At 39.0% G+C, this 17,027-nt stretch overlaps 1 protein-coding gene across 2 annotated transcripts in view; it reads left to right on the top strand.

Annotated features, from left to right (window-relative positions):
* Positions 1-17,027, top strand: part of LOC134224556 (Kruppel-like factor 3) — a 643,489-nt gene that overhangs the window by 219,691 nt on the left and 406,771 nt on the right. For both annotated transcript variants that reach the window (XM_062703945.1, XM_062703944.1), the window contains one exon: positions 493-528. In XM_062703945.1, the coding sequence (XP_062559929.1) occupies positions 493-528 (36 nt within the window). The remainder of the gene's footprint in view (positions 1-492; positions 529-17,027) is intronic.

The raw sequence follows: 17,027 nt of genomic DNA, 5'->3' as shown, positions 1-17,027 counted from the left end.
TCTTTCTGCACTGTCCGATTCTTTCTGTCGAGAAAAAAGTGTACCCAACTCCACCGCATGCAAACAATACAAAGCGAATAGGTACTTAGCCGTTTTGTTGTTGCCTTTGTAGGTGCCTACGAACGTCGTCGTACGGGGATGGATGATGCTCTGTCCGAATGCTGATATTCACGGCGCTGTAATGATTACCGGTTGGTAATTTACCAATTACAGCCCGCTTCCTTCTGGTCGCCAGGAATTCACCTTGCGAAACTTCGGTGCCGTATATTTGGCAAAGTAAACTTGAAAAAGCACTTTATCGAGTTCGCGTGAAGAGATCCAAACTAAATGCGTCTGACTCGGTCCGATGCGACACAGGGAATGATGTTCCATCATTTGTAAATAACCCATAGCGGCTTGTTAATTATCAAACTTCTTACATTATTATCAAACTTCTTACACGATTAGTACTGATATACCCTAACTGTTGCTTTTATTTCATTTTTATTCCAGAATGGACTCGGAAATGACCCTCTGTCTGCGAAGGAGGTAAGACCCGGTTTTCTGACACACCGTTTTTTTTATTATCACCAATCGCCTTTACCAACGTCCGTTCTCTAATAACCATTCCTCGCTGTAGTCCTTCTAATCGTATGTATATATGCAAAAACCGCCCAATCACTGCTAATTCACCTTCCGATCGGCCATATGCCTTAATTGAACGGCTACCATTAGTACCTATGTAATGGTTTTATTGGGCGATTTAGTTTGAGTAATAAAATGCCATCGGCGCCATAAAAAAATCTACATTGCATCAGCAAATATCCCGTCCCAAAGTGCACAATAGTCTCAGAGTTGAATCTAGAAAGACAAAAACATTTTCGTTCAAACTATTACTTTTAGATGAATAGAGTCTTTGAGAAAATTTTTGAATATTTTTCGGCGTTAGTTTTTCAAGTGGTGAAATTAGGGTGATACCTATATGTGAGAAGCTTACAATATAAACTTTTGAATTTTTTGGTATAGCCTTTTGTAATGTTCCACAAAGTTGTAGAACAACTAATTTTGAGCAACTTTGCCGAAGAATCCATTTTCATATCACTTATGGTTCACAAGTTTTGAGCTTTTTCAATAAATACGTTAGGGTGATCCCTAGGAATCGGGTATCTTTCCAATCGTCTAGACGCATGCACTCTTAAAAAATATGAAGTTTACATTTGACTGAAACTTCATTGAACTAAATTATTTGGTGACATAATCTTGAATTTGACTTAGTTTTATGTCCTCTTCGATGTACCCTGCAAATCAGTTTGACTGATTTGAGAAAAACCTATATTTACGTCAACATTTGAAATTTAAAACTGATCAATTGCTTAAAGCTATGGAACTCTGTTCAACAAGACGTAAATCCACACGAATCTTGCTCAAGGTTACGCAGCACCATTAACGTCAGTGCATTACGGTAAATTGCTTCTGCCACAATGATAATCACTCAGTTGGTCTCTCTGATAGTTTTAATGTTGATACTTTTTCCTTGCATCGCGATATTGTTTTTTTTTAAATACTTCCAAGTGCATTGGCAGAGATTATGGAAAAAAAAATCGATCGATGGACATTTTTCAGTGCTTAAGTTTTGTTCTTGCACCTGTTGCGTCGGAGTCTGAACATTTTTTTGTTTTGAGGATATCTATGGCGGTTTCAGTTTGCATTGCTAATTAGGAGAAGCTTTTGCTCGAAGCACGCAGGTATGTAATTTATTATTTCTTGAACAGATACGCGACATATTATCACATACTGTTTCAATTCGAACAGAAATGGCAGCAAAAAAGGACCGCAAATAGAGTGCTTCAGAAGTGAACATGGAAAACGCTAAATTTGCATATTGAAAAATCAACAGGGGCTGTACCGAGGAGAAACATGGAAACTTCTGTATGGCATCATAAACTCACCGAACCATGGAAAAAGATCTTTGGAGGCAGTCTGCCACATATTCATCATCAGCGAAGCTATAAGGTTAAAACGATTTCTTCCAGAGTACTGTCAGAATGAACGAGACGAACTTACAAATCAGTGAAGTGGTGAAATATTCCGAACCAAAATATTGAGGGAAAAATACAAAATTTCATCAAAATACATATTTTAAGTCAACAAACATGAAAGAATATTCCAGCACCACCTTTTCAGCTGCTGCATACGAAAATCCATGACAGCAAATTGAGTTGAATTTAAATTACACGTCATGACGTAAAAATAACTAAAATTTATAAAATAAAATAAAATTGTCATGACGTGTATTTTTCTTGAGTCCCTTCAGTCATGTAATTTTAAGAATAGACGTAAATGTGCGTCAAACGGACCGCTCCCTTTATGTGCATCCAATCAGTTGTGAATTTACGCGGATTTTTCGAAGTGTGTGTGCTATGGAGTGTGGGTTCGATTCCCGCCTCGGTAAAGAGAAAACTTTTTGTGATCGAAAAATTCTCCACTGGTCCACTGGGTGTTATGTGTCCTGTCCGTTGTCTCATGCTAGATGTTAAGTGTTCAGTCTGTACGACCTCTGGTCGAAGACGGTGTCCCTGTCTTTTCATAACTTCTTATACATTCATTTCTCGAAAAAAAAATAGTTCCGAGCACTTTTAGAACTTTCGAAGACGCACATTTTTGTTCAGGAACCATGAATATATTTCTTATATCTAAAAAGATATTTGAGTTTTCTATGAAATGCAGGCTTACATGTGAATATTTAAAAGTGGATCAAACCGATTTGCAATCCATTGGTTCTATTCGCATTTGTCTTCGTTTATGGTGGAAAAAATGAGATAGCGTTTTTTGTTTGCAGCGTTTTGTATGATTTTGAAAAAAAATATTTTTTTTCAAACGGCTGTAGCTTTTTAAATAAACGAGTGTAAGGAAGAAAACTAGGTCGAAAAAGTAGGCTGGTCGATAGAGCTATTGGATTTTGATGCTACTGGGTTCATTTGCAAATTACATAACGCTGAAATAGACAATTTTCAAACCCCATCCACTCCCTTTTCATAATTTTCAACTCGTGCACACTCCTCACGGAATCCAAATGTCAAATTTCAGCTCTGCTGCGTCGCAGCATGCGTGAAATAATAAAAATGACAGTTGTGCGTTACTTCCGTATCGAGTGGTGTGTCCCAAAAAACGCGAGTACTTTGAAATTTGGATTCCGCAAGGAGTGTTCTTTAGGAAGACTTGCCTTTTCGAGGTTTTATCGTTCCGGAAGTTCTCTTAACGTTTAAAACTTACTCAGCCAAAATTTATTGCGTACAAAGAAATGCTAGTTTTTTTTCTATTACATACCTTCCATAACCTTCCAACCCTTAAGACAATTCACACCACATGGAGATTTGCTTTTAACGTAATAGTAATAAATACATTTAATTAACTTACCACCGATCATCTTCGCTTTCTCCTACTAGCGATACCGAATAAATGTAATCAAAACAAGGTAGCCTTGTAACAAAGACTATACTTTAAAAGTGAACAGAAAATCAAGCTACTACCATTAATATGCATAGTAGACTGATTTTCTGTTTGATGTTTAGCATGGCATACAAAAGACATGGCAGTGTCACCACGTATGTAAACATTCAGTTTGAATTTAAACATATAACGCCACTACTATCCTCGCACAAGCTGAACCGATACAATGCTCTTTGTTTTACTATACAAAAAATTGTGTTTTAGTTTGTTTTAGTTGCATTCTTACGGTATCGCCAATAGGAGAAAACAAAGAAAGGGAAATGGAGAGTAACTGAATTCTTCTTACGACTATGTACGTTGAATCTGCAAATGAATCCTGTAATGATGATGATGATGGTACTATCTATTGTAGCAAGGCACCTGCCGATAGCACTGGCCATATTTGACAAACGAATTGATCATGATTATACTATCATGGGGGCAGCAGGGACTATGTCCAAGGGCTTGACGATCCCTCCCCAGGCCCCCTGCGAGTTGTGGCGCCTGCCTAGGAAGTGGTGGGGTTTGACAATGGGCCCTGTCAAACCTCTATAAAAAGCTGCATGTATCCGCAAGTAGGCTCCGCCAAAGCGACCGTGTGCCGCTCAAAGTGCACAAGCCTAAACAGCCCTGACACGACGGCCCTCCGATGAGACAGGAGGTTTGCCCAGGCCCAGTAAGCCGCCTTTAAAAACAACCATTACGAACGACATAGAAGATAATACGACTCGATACAATTGGCAACGACCTAGGCGACGAATAAAGGATCACGATTGGAAGCTTGGAGCATGGAACTGCAAGTCGCTAGGCTTCGTAGGTTGCGGCAGGATAATCTACGATGAATTACATCCCCGCAACTTCGATGTCGTAGCGCTGCACAGTGGGCGCAGCAAGCCAAAAACGTGCGTTTTTTTATTTGCGTGCAAACGGTTGATTTGACATAGGGGATGTCTTCGGAAGAAAATTTTACCAAAAATTAAGCTATCTTTTGGAAGATTAGGGTGACCTAAAAATTCGCCTGTTAGGGCGATCAAAAAAAATTTTTTTTTCAATTTCGTTCAAAAAAATTGAGCTGCTGCAAAAGTGATAGAGCTTGAAAATGCAAACAACTTCGTAGAATATACCAACTCTCTATCTTTTAACGGTAGCGAGTTATGATGAAATTTCAAAAAATCGTATTTAAAATCAGTTTTTATCAAGAAAACTTTTTTTCTTATTGTTTTTCGACATGAAATATATTAAAAAAATATTTTTATACTAATTTGAGTCACCTTAATGTTTGTCAAATCAATATTTCCTCCGAATTCCTCCTAATAAAATAGAGTGCATTAGGTAGTTGGATGTCTATACTTTCACATGGTTGGTGTTTGATCTGCCACTATTTGCCTCAATTAAAGATATGGACATAGTAAAATTGTATTATATAATATGAAAAAGTCGAATAACTTCTCTAATATACCTCCGAAATATCCACATTTTTTTAGGAAAACGTGCGATTTGATGTACTTGTTCAGTTTGTAGAACATGTCCAAGTCGAAAAACAATAAGAAAAAAAGTTTTCTTGAAAAAAACTGGTTTTAGACACCATTTCTTGAAATTTCATCATAACTCGCTACCGTTAAAAGATAGAGAGTTGGTATATTCTACGAAGTTGTTTGTATTTTCAAGCTCTATTACTTTTGTAGCGGCTCAAATTTTTTTAACGAAAATAAGAAAAAAAAATTTTGGATCACCCTAACAGGCGAATTTTTAGGTCACCCTAATCTTCCAAAAGATTTTTTGATAAAATTTTCTTCCAAAGACACCACCCTATGTAAAATCAACCGTTTGCGACGAGAAAGAAGCGTTCTATGTACAGCTGGAGCAGACATACGATGGATGCTCACTGCGGGACGTCAAAATCGTCATCGGTGACATGAACGCTCAGGTAGGAAGGGAGGAAATGTATAGACCGGTCATCGGACCGGGTAGTCTGCATACCGTATCGAACGACAACGGCCAACGATGCATAAACTTTGCAGCCTCCCGCGGAATAGTAGTCCGAAGCACTTTCTTCCCCCGCAAGAATATCCACAAGGCCACATGGAAATCACCTAATCAAGTAACGGAAAACCAAATCGACCACGTTCTAATCAACGGTAAATTCTTCTCCGAAATCACGAACGTACGCACTTACCGCAGTGCGAATATTGAATCCGACCACTACCTCGCTGCAGTATGTCTGCGCTCAAAACTCTTGACGGTGTACAACACGCGTCCGCTGCGGCTTAACATTGGGCGGCTACAAGACGGTAGACTAGCCCAACACTACGCGCATCAGCTGGAATTGGCACTCCCAACGGAAGAGCAGCTAGGCGCAGCATCTCTTGAAGATGGCTGGAGAGATATTCGATCCGCCATTGGAAGCACCGCAACCACTGCACTAGGCACGGTGGCTCCGGATCAGAGAAACGACTGGTATGACGGCGAAAGTGAGCAGTTAGTTGAGGAGAAGAACGCAGCATGGGCGAGATTGCTGCAACACCGTACGAGGACGAACGAGGCACGATACAAACGGGCGAGGAACAGACAAAACTCGATTTTCCGGAGGAAAAAGCGCCAGCAGGAAGATCGAGACCGTGAAGAGACGGAGGAACTGTACCGCGCTAATAACGCACGAAAGTTCTATGAGAAGTTGAACCGTTCACGTAAGGGCCACGTGCCACAGCCCGATATGTGTAAGGACATGAACGGGAACCTTCTTACAAACGAGCGTGAGGTGATCCAAAAGTGGCGGCAGCACTACGAAGAGCACCTGAATGGCGATGTTGCAGACAACGGTGGCGGTATGGCAATGAACCTAGGAGCACGCGCGCAGGACATGCGACTTCCGGCTCCGAATCTCCAGGAGGAGATCGGCCGGCTGAAGAACAACAAAGCTCCTGGAGTTGACCGACTACCGGGAGAGCTGTTTAAACACGGTGGTGAGGCACTGGCTAGAGCGCTGCACTGGGTGATTACCAAGGTTTGGGAGGATGAGGTTCTGCCGCAGGAGTGGATAGAAGGTGTCTTGTGTCCCATCTACAAAAAGGGCGACAAGCTGGATTGTAGCAACTACCGCGCAATCACATTGCTGAACGCCGCCTACAAGGTACTCTCCCAAATTTTATGCCGTCGACTAGCACCAACTGCAAGGGAGTTCGTGGGGCAGTACCAGGCGGGTTTTATGGGCGAACGCTCCACCACGGACCAGGTGTTTGCCATTCACCAAGTACTGCAGAAATGCCGCGAATACAACGTGCCCACACATCATCTATTCATCGACTTCAAAGCCGCATATGATACAATCGATCGGGACCAGCTATGGCAGCTAATGCACGAACACGGTTTTCCGGATAAACTGACACGGTTGATCAAAGCGACGATGGATCGGGTGATGTGCGTAGTTCGAGTTTCAGGGGCATTCTCGAGTCCCTTTGAAACCCGCAGAGGGTTACGGCAAGGTGATGGTCTTTCGTGTTTGCTATTCAACATCGCTTTGGAAGGTGTAATACGAAGAGCAGGGATTAACACGAGTGGTACAATTTTCAATAAGTCCGTCCAGCTATTTGGTTTCGCTGACGACATAGATATTATGGCACGTAACTTTGAGAAGATGGAGGAAGCCTACATCAGACTGAAGAGGGAAGCCAAGCGGATCGGACTAGTCATCAACACGTCGAAGACGAAGTACATGATAGGAAGAGGTTCAAGAGAAGACAATGTGAGCCACCCACCGCGAGTTTGCATCGGTGGTGACGAAATCGAGGTGGTAGAAGAATTTGTGTACTTGGGCTCACTGGTGACTGCCGAAAATGACACCAGTAGAGAAATTCGGAGACGCATAGTGGCTGGAAATCGTACGTACTTTGGACTCCGCAAGACGCTCCGATCGAATAGAGTTCGCCGCCGTACCAAACTGACAATCTACAAAACGGTCATTAGACCGGTAGTCCTCTACGGACACGAGACCTGGACGATGCTCGTGGAGGACCAACTTGGAGTTTTCGAAAGGAAAGTGCTGCGTACCATCTATGGTGGGGTGCAGATGGCGGACGGTACGTGGAGGAGGCGAATGAACCACGAATTGCATCAGCTGTTGGGAGAACCATCCATCGTTCACACCGCGAAAATCGGACGACTGCGATGGGCCGGGCACGTAGCCAGAATGTCGGACAGTAACCCGGTGAAAATGGTTCTCGACAACGATCCGACGGGCACAAGAAGGCGAGGTGCGCAGCGGGCAAGGTGGATCGATCAGGTGGAAGATGACTTGCGGACCCTCCGTAGACTGCGTGGTTGGCGACGTGTAGCCATGGACCGAGCCGAATGGAGAAGACTCTTATATACCGCACAGGCCACTTCGGCCTTAGTCTGAATAAATAAATAAATAATAGTTTGAGTAATAAAATGCCATCGGCGCCATAAAAAACATACATTGCATCAGCAAATGTCCCGTCCCACAGTGGGACGATTCTTGATGAAGAGGGACAAATGTATTAGAACACTATCAAAGAAGATGATTTTTGCGTTGTGACTGCAACAATATTAGACATTTTTTCAAAGCTAATTCATTAACAGCCAACTACAAATAGGGTGAAAAAAATTATGTGCAAAATACTGTGCATATGCATAATCGAGTTTCAGTCATAGTAATTGAATGGTTGGAAACTGAAAGAAATAAATTAAAAATAATTATGCATATGTTTTATTCTACACTATAAAACTGAGTAGCATAACAGATACAAAATTTTACAATGAAAAAATCAATACTAGTTATAAATATAGCAAGAACAACCAAACGATTGCGCATTTGGATTTACCTTTGAGGACCAATTTCAGCGTTGTTTTTTTCGAATGATTGTACGTAAAGGCTATACGTATTCATGTTTTATCTGTCAAAATGGTACACGCCGGTGTATTTGCTGTGCACCATTTTGACAGGTCGAAGTGACATTTCGAAAATTCACGTCCGTCTATTAGTTGCACTCACTGAATGAGTTTTATTTAATAGGGGGAAAGACGTTACCCCTATTAAATAAAGCGTTGTTCTATTATTGTCAGGGGGTTTTTGTTGACCAAATTTTATGAAATTTGGCCACAATATTCTTTAGGCCAAATTTGAGCATAGTCAGTCATAAAAACCCCCTGCGAATAATAGAACAAAACTTGCCAAAGCCGTCATTCCCCATAGTCAAAAATTGTGACAAATAAAAGAACAGATTTTTCGCCAATTGTATAGGACAACTTTGCCTGTTCCAATGTTTCCAATTAAAAATGAGCCAGATCGAACTATGGAATCAGGAATTATGTATGTAGTTAGTCACCGCCCTAGCTGAAGTCTTGCTCTGCATGCGGTTCCACTTAACAGTAAGGTCAATCTTCAATATCATTTTGATTTCAACAAATTACCTCCTGTATGAAGGGCCAAACATGGGGGTGGTGAATCTGTAAGCAGAGACACTTACACGAAACCCACGGGGAAATGAGAATCTCCTTCCAGCAGAATGATCACGCAAATTGAATAATGAAATTTGCAATACTTGTCAAGCTTTCCACGGGTTGGTTTGTTTGAAGAAGGGCGCGTCAACTGGTTATCAACTGTTGGAGATAGAAGTAGTAATAGACGCGAACGTCTAATACTTCCCTTCTTTGATTGGCTACCACTTCATTGTCACTTAATTGATGCCCTGACCTGATGCACCCTGCCTCCCAAACCCATTTCATATATTTACAGCCAAATCAGTAATATTGTAAAGGAAAACTTAGGCATGTGTAGAGATTATATTAAATAGTGATATGGTAGATTATCCTGGAAACCTACTACTATAGGGTGACGGTACCAATAGTGAAGGTTTTAGTAGATCCACAAAAGATTTTTTTTTTAATTGATAATTATTGAAAATTTACAGCTACAATATTTTAGTCTATAGTTAACATTGACATGCATTTAACGGGATATTTGAAGCACGACGCACCAACTGAAATCATCGTAAAGTGAATAATTATGGTTGCCCTACTTTACTCTGAAACATCAATTTCATCGTATATTTAGATTATATATTGACGAATTTCACGCCAACTCGACCAGCGGTTGGCAGCACCATCTCAGAATCGAATGAAACTTGATGGGCATAAAGATATGGTATTTCTAAGCCATTCTGTATACTTAGTTTTTCAGAAATTGTCAAGAGTAACATTTGGGGGGGGGGCTAATTTTTTTCCATTATTTTTTTAAAAATCGATGTAACTCTAAAATGACAACGACCTACAAAAAAGTGTTGTATGGCAGACTGTCGTGAAATTTTCAGAAGTTTTTTGAAAAACATCAAAAAAATGAAAAACTGATTTCTAGACTAAAAAAAAAGTTTTAAAAATTCAAATCTATATAACAAAAAAACCTCATCTCAGAAATCGCAATCTGCAGATAGGTATTTCAATTATCTAACTTTTCTGGAAATTATGATCTTGTGACATATTTAAGGAAATAAAGTTTTTCTAACAAAAACTTTTTTCATGTCCATTTTGAGTGAAAATTTATCAGCGTGTTTTATGCCTACAGCGCCAAATATAGGTTCAGCAACCTATCATCAACCAACGACTCATTTTGGACGTATACAAATTTGTTTAAGAAGCAATTTAGCATAATCTAACATTAATACGGACCAACATTTGAAAAGGGCGTATATTTTTCTAGATTTCTTATATCAATGTTACACACAAACGACCAGGTTTACAAAATTGTGATGTTTGATGGACTATTGTAAATTTGTCTTAACTGTAAAATCTGAAACATGAAAGAGCGTTTCGTTCAGCGAGAAAATAAATCAATGAATGCTAAGATAAAAATTGGTTACCCAAGTAGCACACGCAACATCTTCCAAAAAGCACCTTGTTTCTATTCAGTTTCATTAGAGGCATTGAAAAAAACATCAAAGCACGTAAAAATTGCATCAAGATGTCAAAAATGTTCGAATTGTGATCAATGTTTCAATAACATTGCAATGCAGCATGTGTTTGACATTTGGAAACAAACAACCAAAGAATGCTGCACTTTATGTTGAAAACACGGAACAAAATCATCAAGTTGCATATTTTTACCATGTAACTTCAATGCGTCTTTCAAAATTTAATTGTTTGTTTAAATTAAGTTGCAGATAAGTTGAATTTGTCTTCATGTTTAATTTAGCATCGTTCAATGTTTTTACAACTCAAATTTTTTTCCGATGATGGTGCAATCAAGTAACAGAAAACCCGAGTGTTGCTACGACTGCCATACCGGCAACCCGGCGCGCCGCGCTTGCACCGAAGTATATTGATACTCGTTGATGCTGTGTTGATCAGTACTATAGTAGGTACAATACATGTACATGAACTCATATTATACAGGCTATAAATGAAATCGATTGTTGACATAAGGATAAACCACACTATATTGTGATTACTATTAATTAGTTAGTTCATGCTTGAAATCGTAAGTAATTCCTATAAAAAATTACAAAACATAGCCGTTAATCATGTATATTATTTAGGAATATTCAAAGTTTTCCGTTAAAACCTCAAAAGAGACCATAGCAGTGGGAAAACTATTCGCATTATCTGGTAGGTTACAATTGATATTCCACAAAGTGCTAGAGCCTAATTATGTTTCCATAGCTATCTCAGCAACCGTAGAAATATCTTAAGCAGCATAAAAACTCAGTGTTTAATTGCTCAAACTAAGTTATGCACTGTTAAATGTAAGTAATACCATACAGAGTTGCCCTCCTCAAATACTTAAATGAATTAATTTGTATTTTAGCTTGAAACTGTAATAAATTTGCTCTCAAGACAGTGCTCGGTTTTGTTTCTCACAACACCGAGTATATAACTTCATAATCATATGGTTTTTATGGTAAGTCAACATGCAGTCCTTCCGAAGTATTGAATGGTGGTGTGGTGAAGTGAAGGACTATCAATCACAAGATCCATAAATCGAATCCAGTTTTATTTTTTATTTTATTTTTTCCGCTGTAGTATTTTGCAACATTATTGCATTTTTACTGCAATCGAAGGAAGTTTCCGTAGGATCCACCTCTTGCGCTTTTTAGATTGCAAGAGAGTTATATTTGATGGCACATACGCAAAGATTGTTTCTTTCCGAATAGTTGCAACACAGTGAAATGTTTAGTAGTGAAACAAGTAGTGCTGCTTGGGTAGGACCTAAAGTACTCTTTTTGTTTTTCAAAAATGTGGATTGCTGTCTGCAAATAAAGTCATGAGTTACAAAGTTTATCAATTACAAATTTATCTACAGGCTTCATAACGATTTCTAAATTACACCGATCTGTGGTTAGCCATTGCTGAAAAACAACATCTTCTATTCCACTATCTTCTAACATAGTTATGAGTTTTTTTCCAATATTTGAACAACATTTTTGGAATTTTTGGCACTTGATTTATCCATTTCGAATTTTAAACGTAATAAAACTTCACATCTGATATATTCTCATTAACAACAGTCTTTTCATAGCAAGACCTCTCCACATCTCGATATTAAGGTCACTCCTCACGGAATCCAAGTTTCAAAGTGCTCGCGTTTTCGGGGGCACACCACTCGATACGGAATCAACGCACAACTGTCATTTTTATTTTTTCACGCATGCTGCGACGCAGCAAAGCTAAATCAACAAAAATGACAGTTGTGGGCCGCCTCCGTATCGAGTGTTGTGCCCCAGAAATAAGAATGGGTACTAGATCCGAAAAAGCTCGTTGCTATGAAAAACGACAACAAAACAATTGTCATTTCTTGTTGTTGATGTATTTGTTATCGCAAAAAGATGATCTACTAGCCTAAAAATTTGAACATATCGACATACGGAGAGTGAATCCAGAACAGAATATTATCAGAACACATCGAGACAGAGATATAGAACATCGAGATGTAGAGAGTCGACTGTGTATAGTTTTATACAGGTATTAAATTATGCATCGTACGACATCTTTAGGTAATTCAACGATTATTTATTTCAATAAAACAAACGCTGAGCATAACAATGACTGCTACCCTTATGATTTTGGGAACAATTAAATATCACTTCAGTTTCGTTTCAATGGTGCCCGTTCTTAAAGCAATTTTCTTTAACCCAATTGTTTTTAAGTTACTTCGATACAAAAAGTCAAAGAAAATATAAACCATTTTCAGATGTTGGTCCACATTAATGTTAGATTATGCTGAATTGCTTCCTAAACGAATTTGTATACGCCCAAAATGTGTCGTTGTTTGATGATAGGCTGCTTAACCTATATTTGGCGCTGTAGGCATAAAACACGTTGATAAATTTTCACTCAATATGAACATGAAAAAAGTTTTTGCTAGAAAAACTTTGTTTCCTATAATATGTCACAGGAACATTAATCCTAGTTAGATAATTGAAATATCTATCTGCAGAAAAAATTTCATCGTTTTCTGAGATGAGGTTTTTTTGTAATATCGATTTGAATGTTTAAGCCTTTTTTTTCAGTGTAGAAATCTTCCGGGATTGTCACAACAGTCCGCCATACAACACTTTTTTGTAGGTCTTGTAGTTTTAGAGTTACACCGATTTAAAAAAAAAAATCAATGAAAAAAAATTAAGCCCTCATCAAATGTTACTTTTGACAATTTTTGAAAAACTAAGTATGCAGAGTGGCTTAGAAATACCATATCTTTATGCTCATCTAGTTTCGTTCGATTCTGAGATGGTGCTGCCAGCCCCATAGAAGGGTTGGCGCGAAATTCGTCTATTATTACTTCCTGGATGATAAGATGAGATCATTGCATGAGTATGAAATAATAGTACACCCGATTCTTTTTTTTACACGGGGGATGCGTTCCGTGTAAAAAAAGTTTTCAGTTCAAAATTCGAAAATCCGTGTCAAAAAAAGTTTTATGATTTCTGGACGAATCATGTAAAATGGAGCAACTTTGCAAAAATTGTATAGGATTTTGTTTACACGGCCGTGTAAAAAAACTCAAAGGTGCAGCCCAATCGGGTTGTACGCAAAGGTGACGTAGGACTACGTAGCTATTCGAAATTGATAGTATTTGCTTTAATAATTTGTGTCGTTTTATTAACATTGAGCAAACTGCTCGGAGCCCAACTGAATCAAGAAGTCGAATAGTTGTTCCTAGTTCGATGGACTTTGAGTCTCTAACCGTGGAATTAACATGATTCATTGGCCGCTGAAGCCACTCGACTGGCTTTCAGTCGGGGACATCACAATCCTTACTTTGCCACGAACGCTTACATCGCGGGCGAAAACCAAACGTCGCATATAAACATATTTGCGTTTGGTTTCACGCCACTTCTGATTCTGCTTATTTCTCCTTGATTTCGGCCATTTTTGAGGATGGTGTCCTCCAAAAAGGTCTTTATGCGTACAAAAAAAGGTTGATCCGACAATCCGATATGAACTTTCTTTTAGAGCATGAGCATGAGCATGATTGACCGCCCACGGTTGCTACTCCGTTATTGCCAGGTCAGCTGTAATTACACAGAGAACCAACAGATGAAGTTTGGGACTAACATCATCTTCAATGTAAGAACTGGTGTAGCTTAAAATAAGCAATACCAGCGCCGGCCGTGTCGTAATGCAGGTCAATTAAGTAATAGGTAGGAAAATGTTGGCATAATACTCGCTTTGAAAGAAGCCAACGAGTCATCTGCACTTCCACGAGAAATCACTGGGATGATGGAAGTATGGGATAGGGAGTGTGGCAGGGTTCGTTTTGGTAAACGGTATGCCGTGTATAGCGTGTAGTTTGATCAATTTAAAACATAATCGAACGAACACTAATTATTTTAATTACCGACCGCACTAAGCAGAACAAAATTGTCGATGACCAGCCGATCTCTCTGCTAACCGCACAAAGCAGAACAACATCCCAACACCAGCCGATCGTTCTGCTTACTGACGCGAGCTAAATCTTTACTTTCTAATTAATTTACTCACCCGCACAAAGCAGAACAACATTTCGATGATCGGGCGATCGTTCTGCTAACCGCACAAAGCAGAACAAATTATGTGATGACCGGCCGATCGTTCTGCCTACTAAATAAATCACGACTGTACGTGACCACTGAATGCTGAACATTTGTATTTCAAGCAACAAACATGATCTACTTTTTTCACTCAATTCCGACAGAAAATTTGATATTTCTAAATAAACGTCTCTGAGGCATGTTTTCAAGAACAGCATTGCGATTAATTGGATCTATTCATATATCGACCGTACAGATCAAAAGCTTCTGATTCTCGCGAACAATCTGCATATCTAATAAGGCAAAAACGCACTCTGATCTATTTTCTTACCAACCTAGCATTTGTACTAGCATTTCTACAGCTTTTCAATGAATCAGCAATGTTTTAGACTTAAATGTGCTTTCTACTAACAAAATGGAAAGCGAGAAAGATATTTGACAAAAGAGATATATTTGAAATGGGTATTGAGAAGGAAGATTTGAAGATAGTCAGAATAGAAGGCAAGCAAAGGCCAGAATAAATATATATTGTTAAACGTACCTCCGTAAATCGGAATTGTCTTTCTCCAATCCACCTTCAATAATCCACTACATTCCGGGACTATATTTTTCGCGAATTGGGAACTATATCAGTGAATAACACAATGCACAATTATTTAATGAATGTACAATAAATAAAAATTACATATTAAAATAAAAAAAATGCAAGAATAGATGATAAAATTTAATTTTGAGGTGACGAATGATTTTTTTCTGCCATTTCTTGCCCTCTGGAAAGAAAAAAAATGAATGAATAAAGCGATGAAAAACAAGCAAAATCCTAAGACCATCAAAATATACCTTATTAGATACTTACAATAGCTTCATACCGTCTTACCTGCAATCGTAATCTAGATTAAACCCGTCAAAAATTATGAATAGCTTGAAATATTATGAACATTCTTGCTTTTAAATAATAATACCTACATTAACTACAACTTAAAGGGTTCATTCATGTTCGACCGTTTCAAGATGTGGCCCTATCCACAAATAAAATCTCGTAAAGCTAAAATATAATGGTACTGCGGCCGTGCACAAACAGGGGCAAACTCATAAAAAACTTTGCAGGAGCAAATTCAATCAATTCTACGCACTAATCTGCAATTAGGGATAGTGATGGATCACTATGTCAACGGCTACTGCGGAGAGCTGCGCGACAGACTTAAATGGATTGCGGGTTCTTTGCACCACATGAGATGTTAAGTAGCCACAACAAACTTCCATGTCACCACTGGAATTATTCAATCATTTCGGTTCAACGATTTGTATTATTAATAGACAAATCAATATATGGTGGGGATGTTAAACATAACACTTAGATATTCAGTGTCATTTGGACAAACGACTTTTCCCCTTTCCACGAAACTACATTTTACTAGGCGCCTTTTCACTCTAAAGGCACTTTCTTCAAATCTGTTGCCATAAAAAACTGAACGTTCTATCTGTATAAATTTGATTTAAAAGACATTTTATATTAAAATTCTTTCCACCTTCGTTCACCTTTCAGTAATTTAGTGGGCTTGAGTAGAACGAGCTTGCCTCAAAAGCAAAGGCATGTTTAGCTAGTAAATGTATATATAGGTGTGCACTTTGAAATAAAATAGAGAAGCATTCCATCGTGGAACAGACTCACCGGGCAATCCATCTGGATATCGGATTCACTGGGTTCCTTGAGAATCACAAAAACACGGTTCAGTTTCAGCTAAAAACATTTAAAATACACAACTGACACACACAAGAAAGCGCGATACATTGGAATTGAACTCATATCTACAATCTCCACTATTTTCCAAATCTCTAAAACAGTACTTTTCAAGTTAAATTAAAACTTTGAAAGGTAAATTGAATAAAATACAGAAAAAATGACGGGAGCAAACATTTTCCGCGTCCAATCGCGACCTTGGCACACTACGATCTCCAATCCGATATGAACTTTCTTTTAAGTGCAAAACTCAATCGTAACTAGCAAATTTGATAGCGCGGCGGAGGGAGATGATGCAATTAATTTGAACGGGTGGAATCACTAACAGCAACCAAGCTACCACGCTAAACCCGATGCCGCTGAAACAATCCATTTTCGCAATTAACTCTTTCTTTCCATAAAATGCTGGTCCTGAGAAGAACCAATTTTCTTTTCCCAATGCGTCTTTCCAATAACTAACTGCATCCAAACGCTTGACAGAACGTTGCGTGGAAATTGTCCGACCGCCGACCGCCTTCGTGCTGCTGTGTCCGCTCCGCTGCATCGAACGTCGAACCGCTCTTTGTGGAATCCCGATCGAAATGGCTCGCACGCGCAAAAAAGCAGCTTTCTTGTATTTAATAAATTAAGCCCGTTAGCCCCACCCCCCACTCGTACTAGCCGCAGCGTCTGATGAAGGAGACCAAATTTGCATCACACGAGGCTCCGCCCATCAAAATTGTCCACATCGAGAGCCCACCCGTTCCAGCGTCATCGGCAGCTTTTCGTATACATATACGGATGAACGATAACAAGCT

This window comes from Armigeres subalbatus, chromosome 3, assembly GCF_024139115.2.
Source record: "Armigeres subalbatus isolate Guangzhou_Male chromosome 3, GZ_Asu_2, whole genome shotgun sequence".
Lineage (NCBI taxonomy): Eukaryota > Metazoa > Arthropoda > Insecta > Diptera > Culicidae > Armigeres > Armigeres subalbatus.
This window is presented reverse-complemented; position numbering and strand designations above follow the sequence as displayed.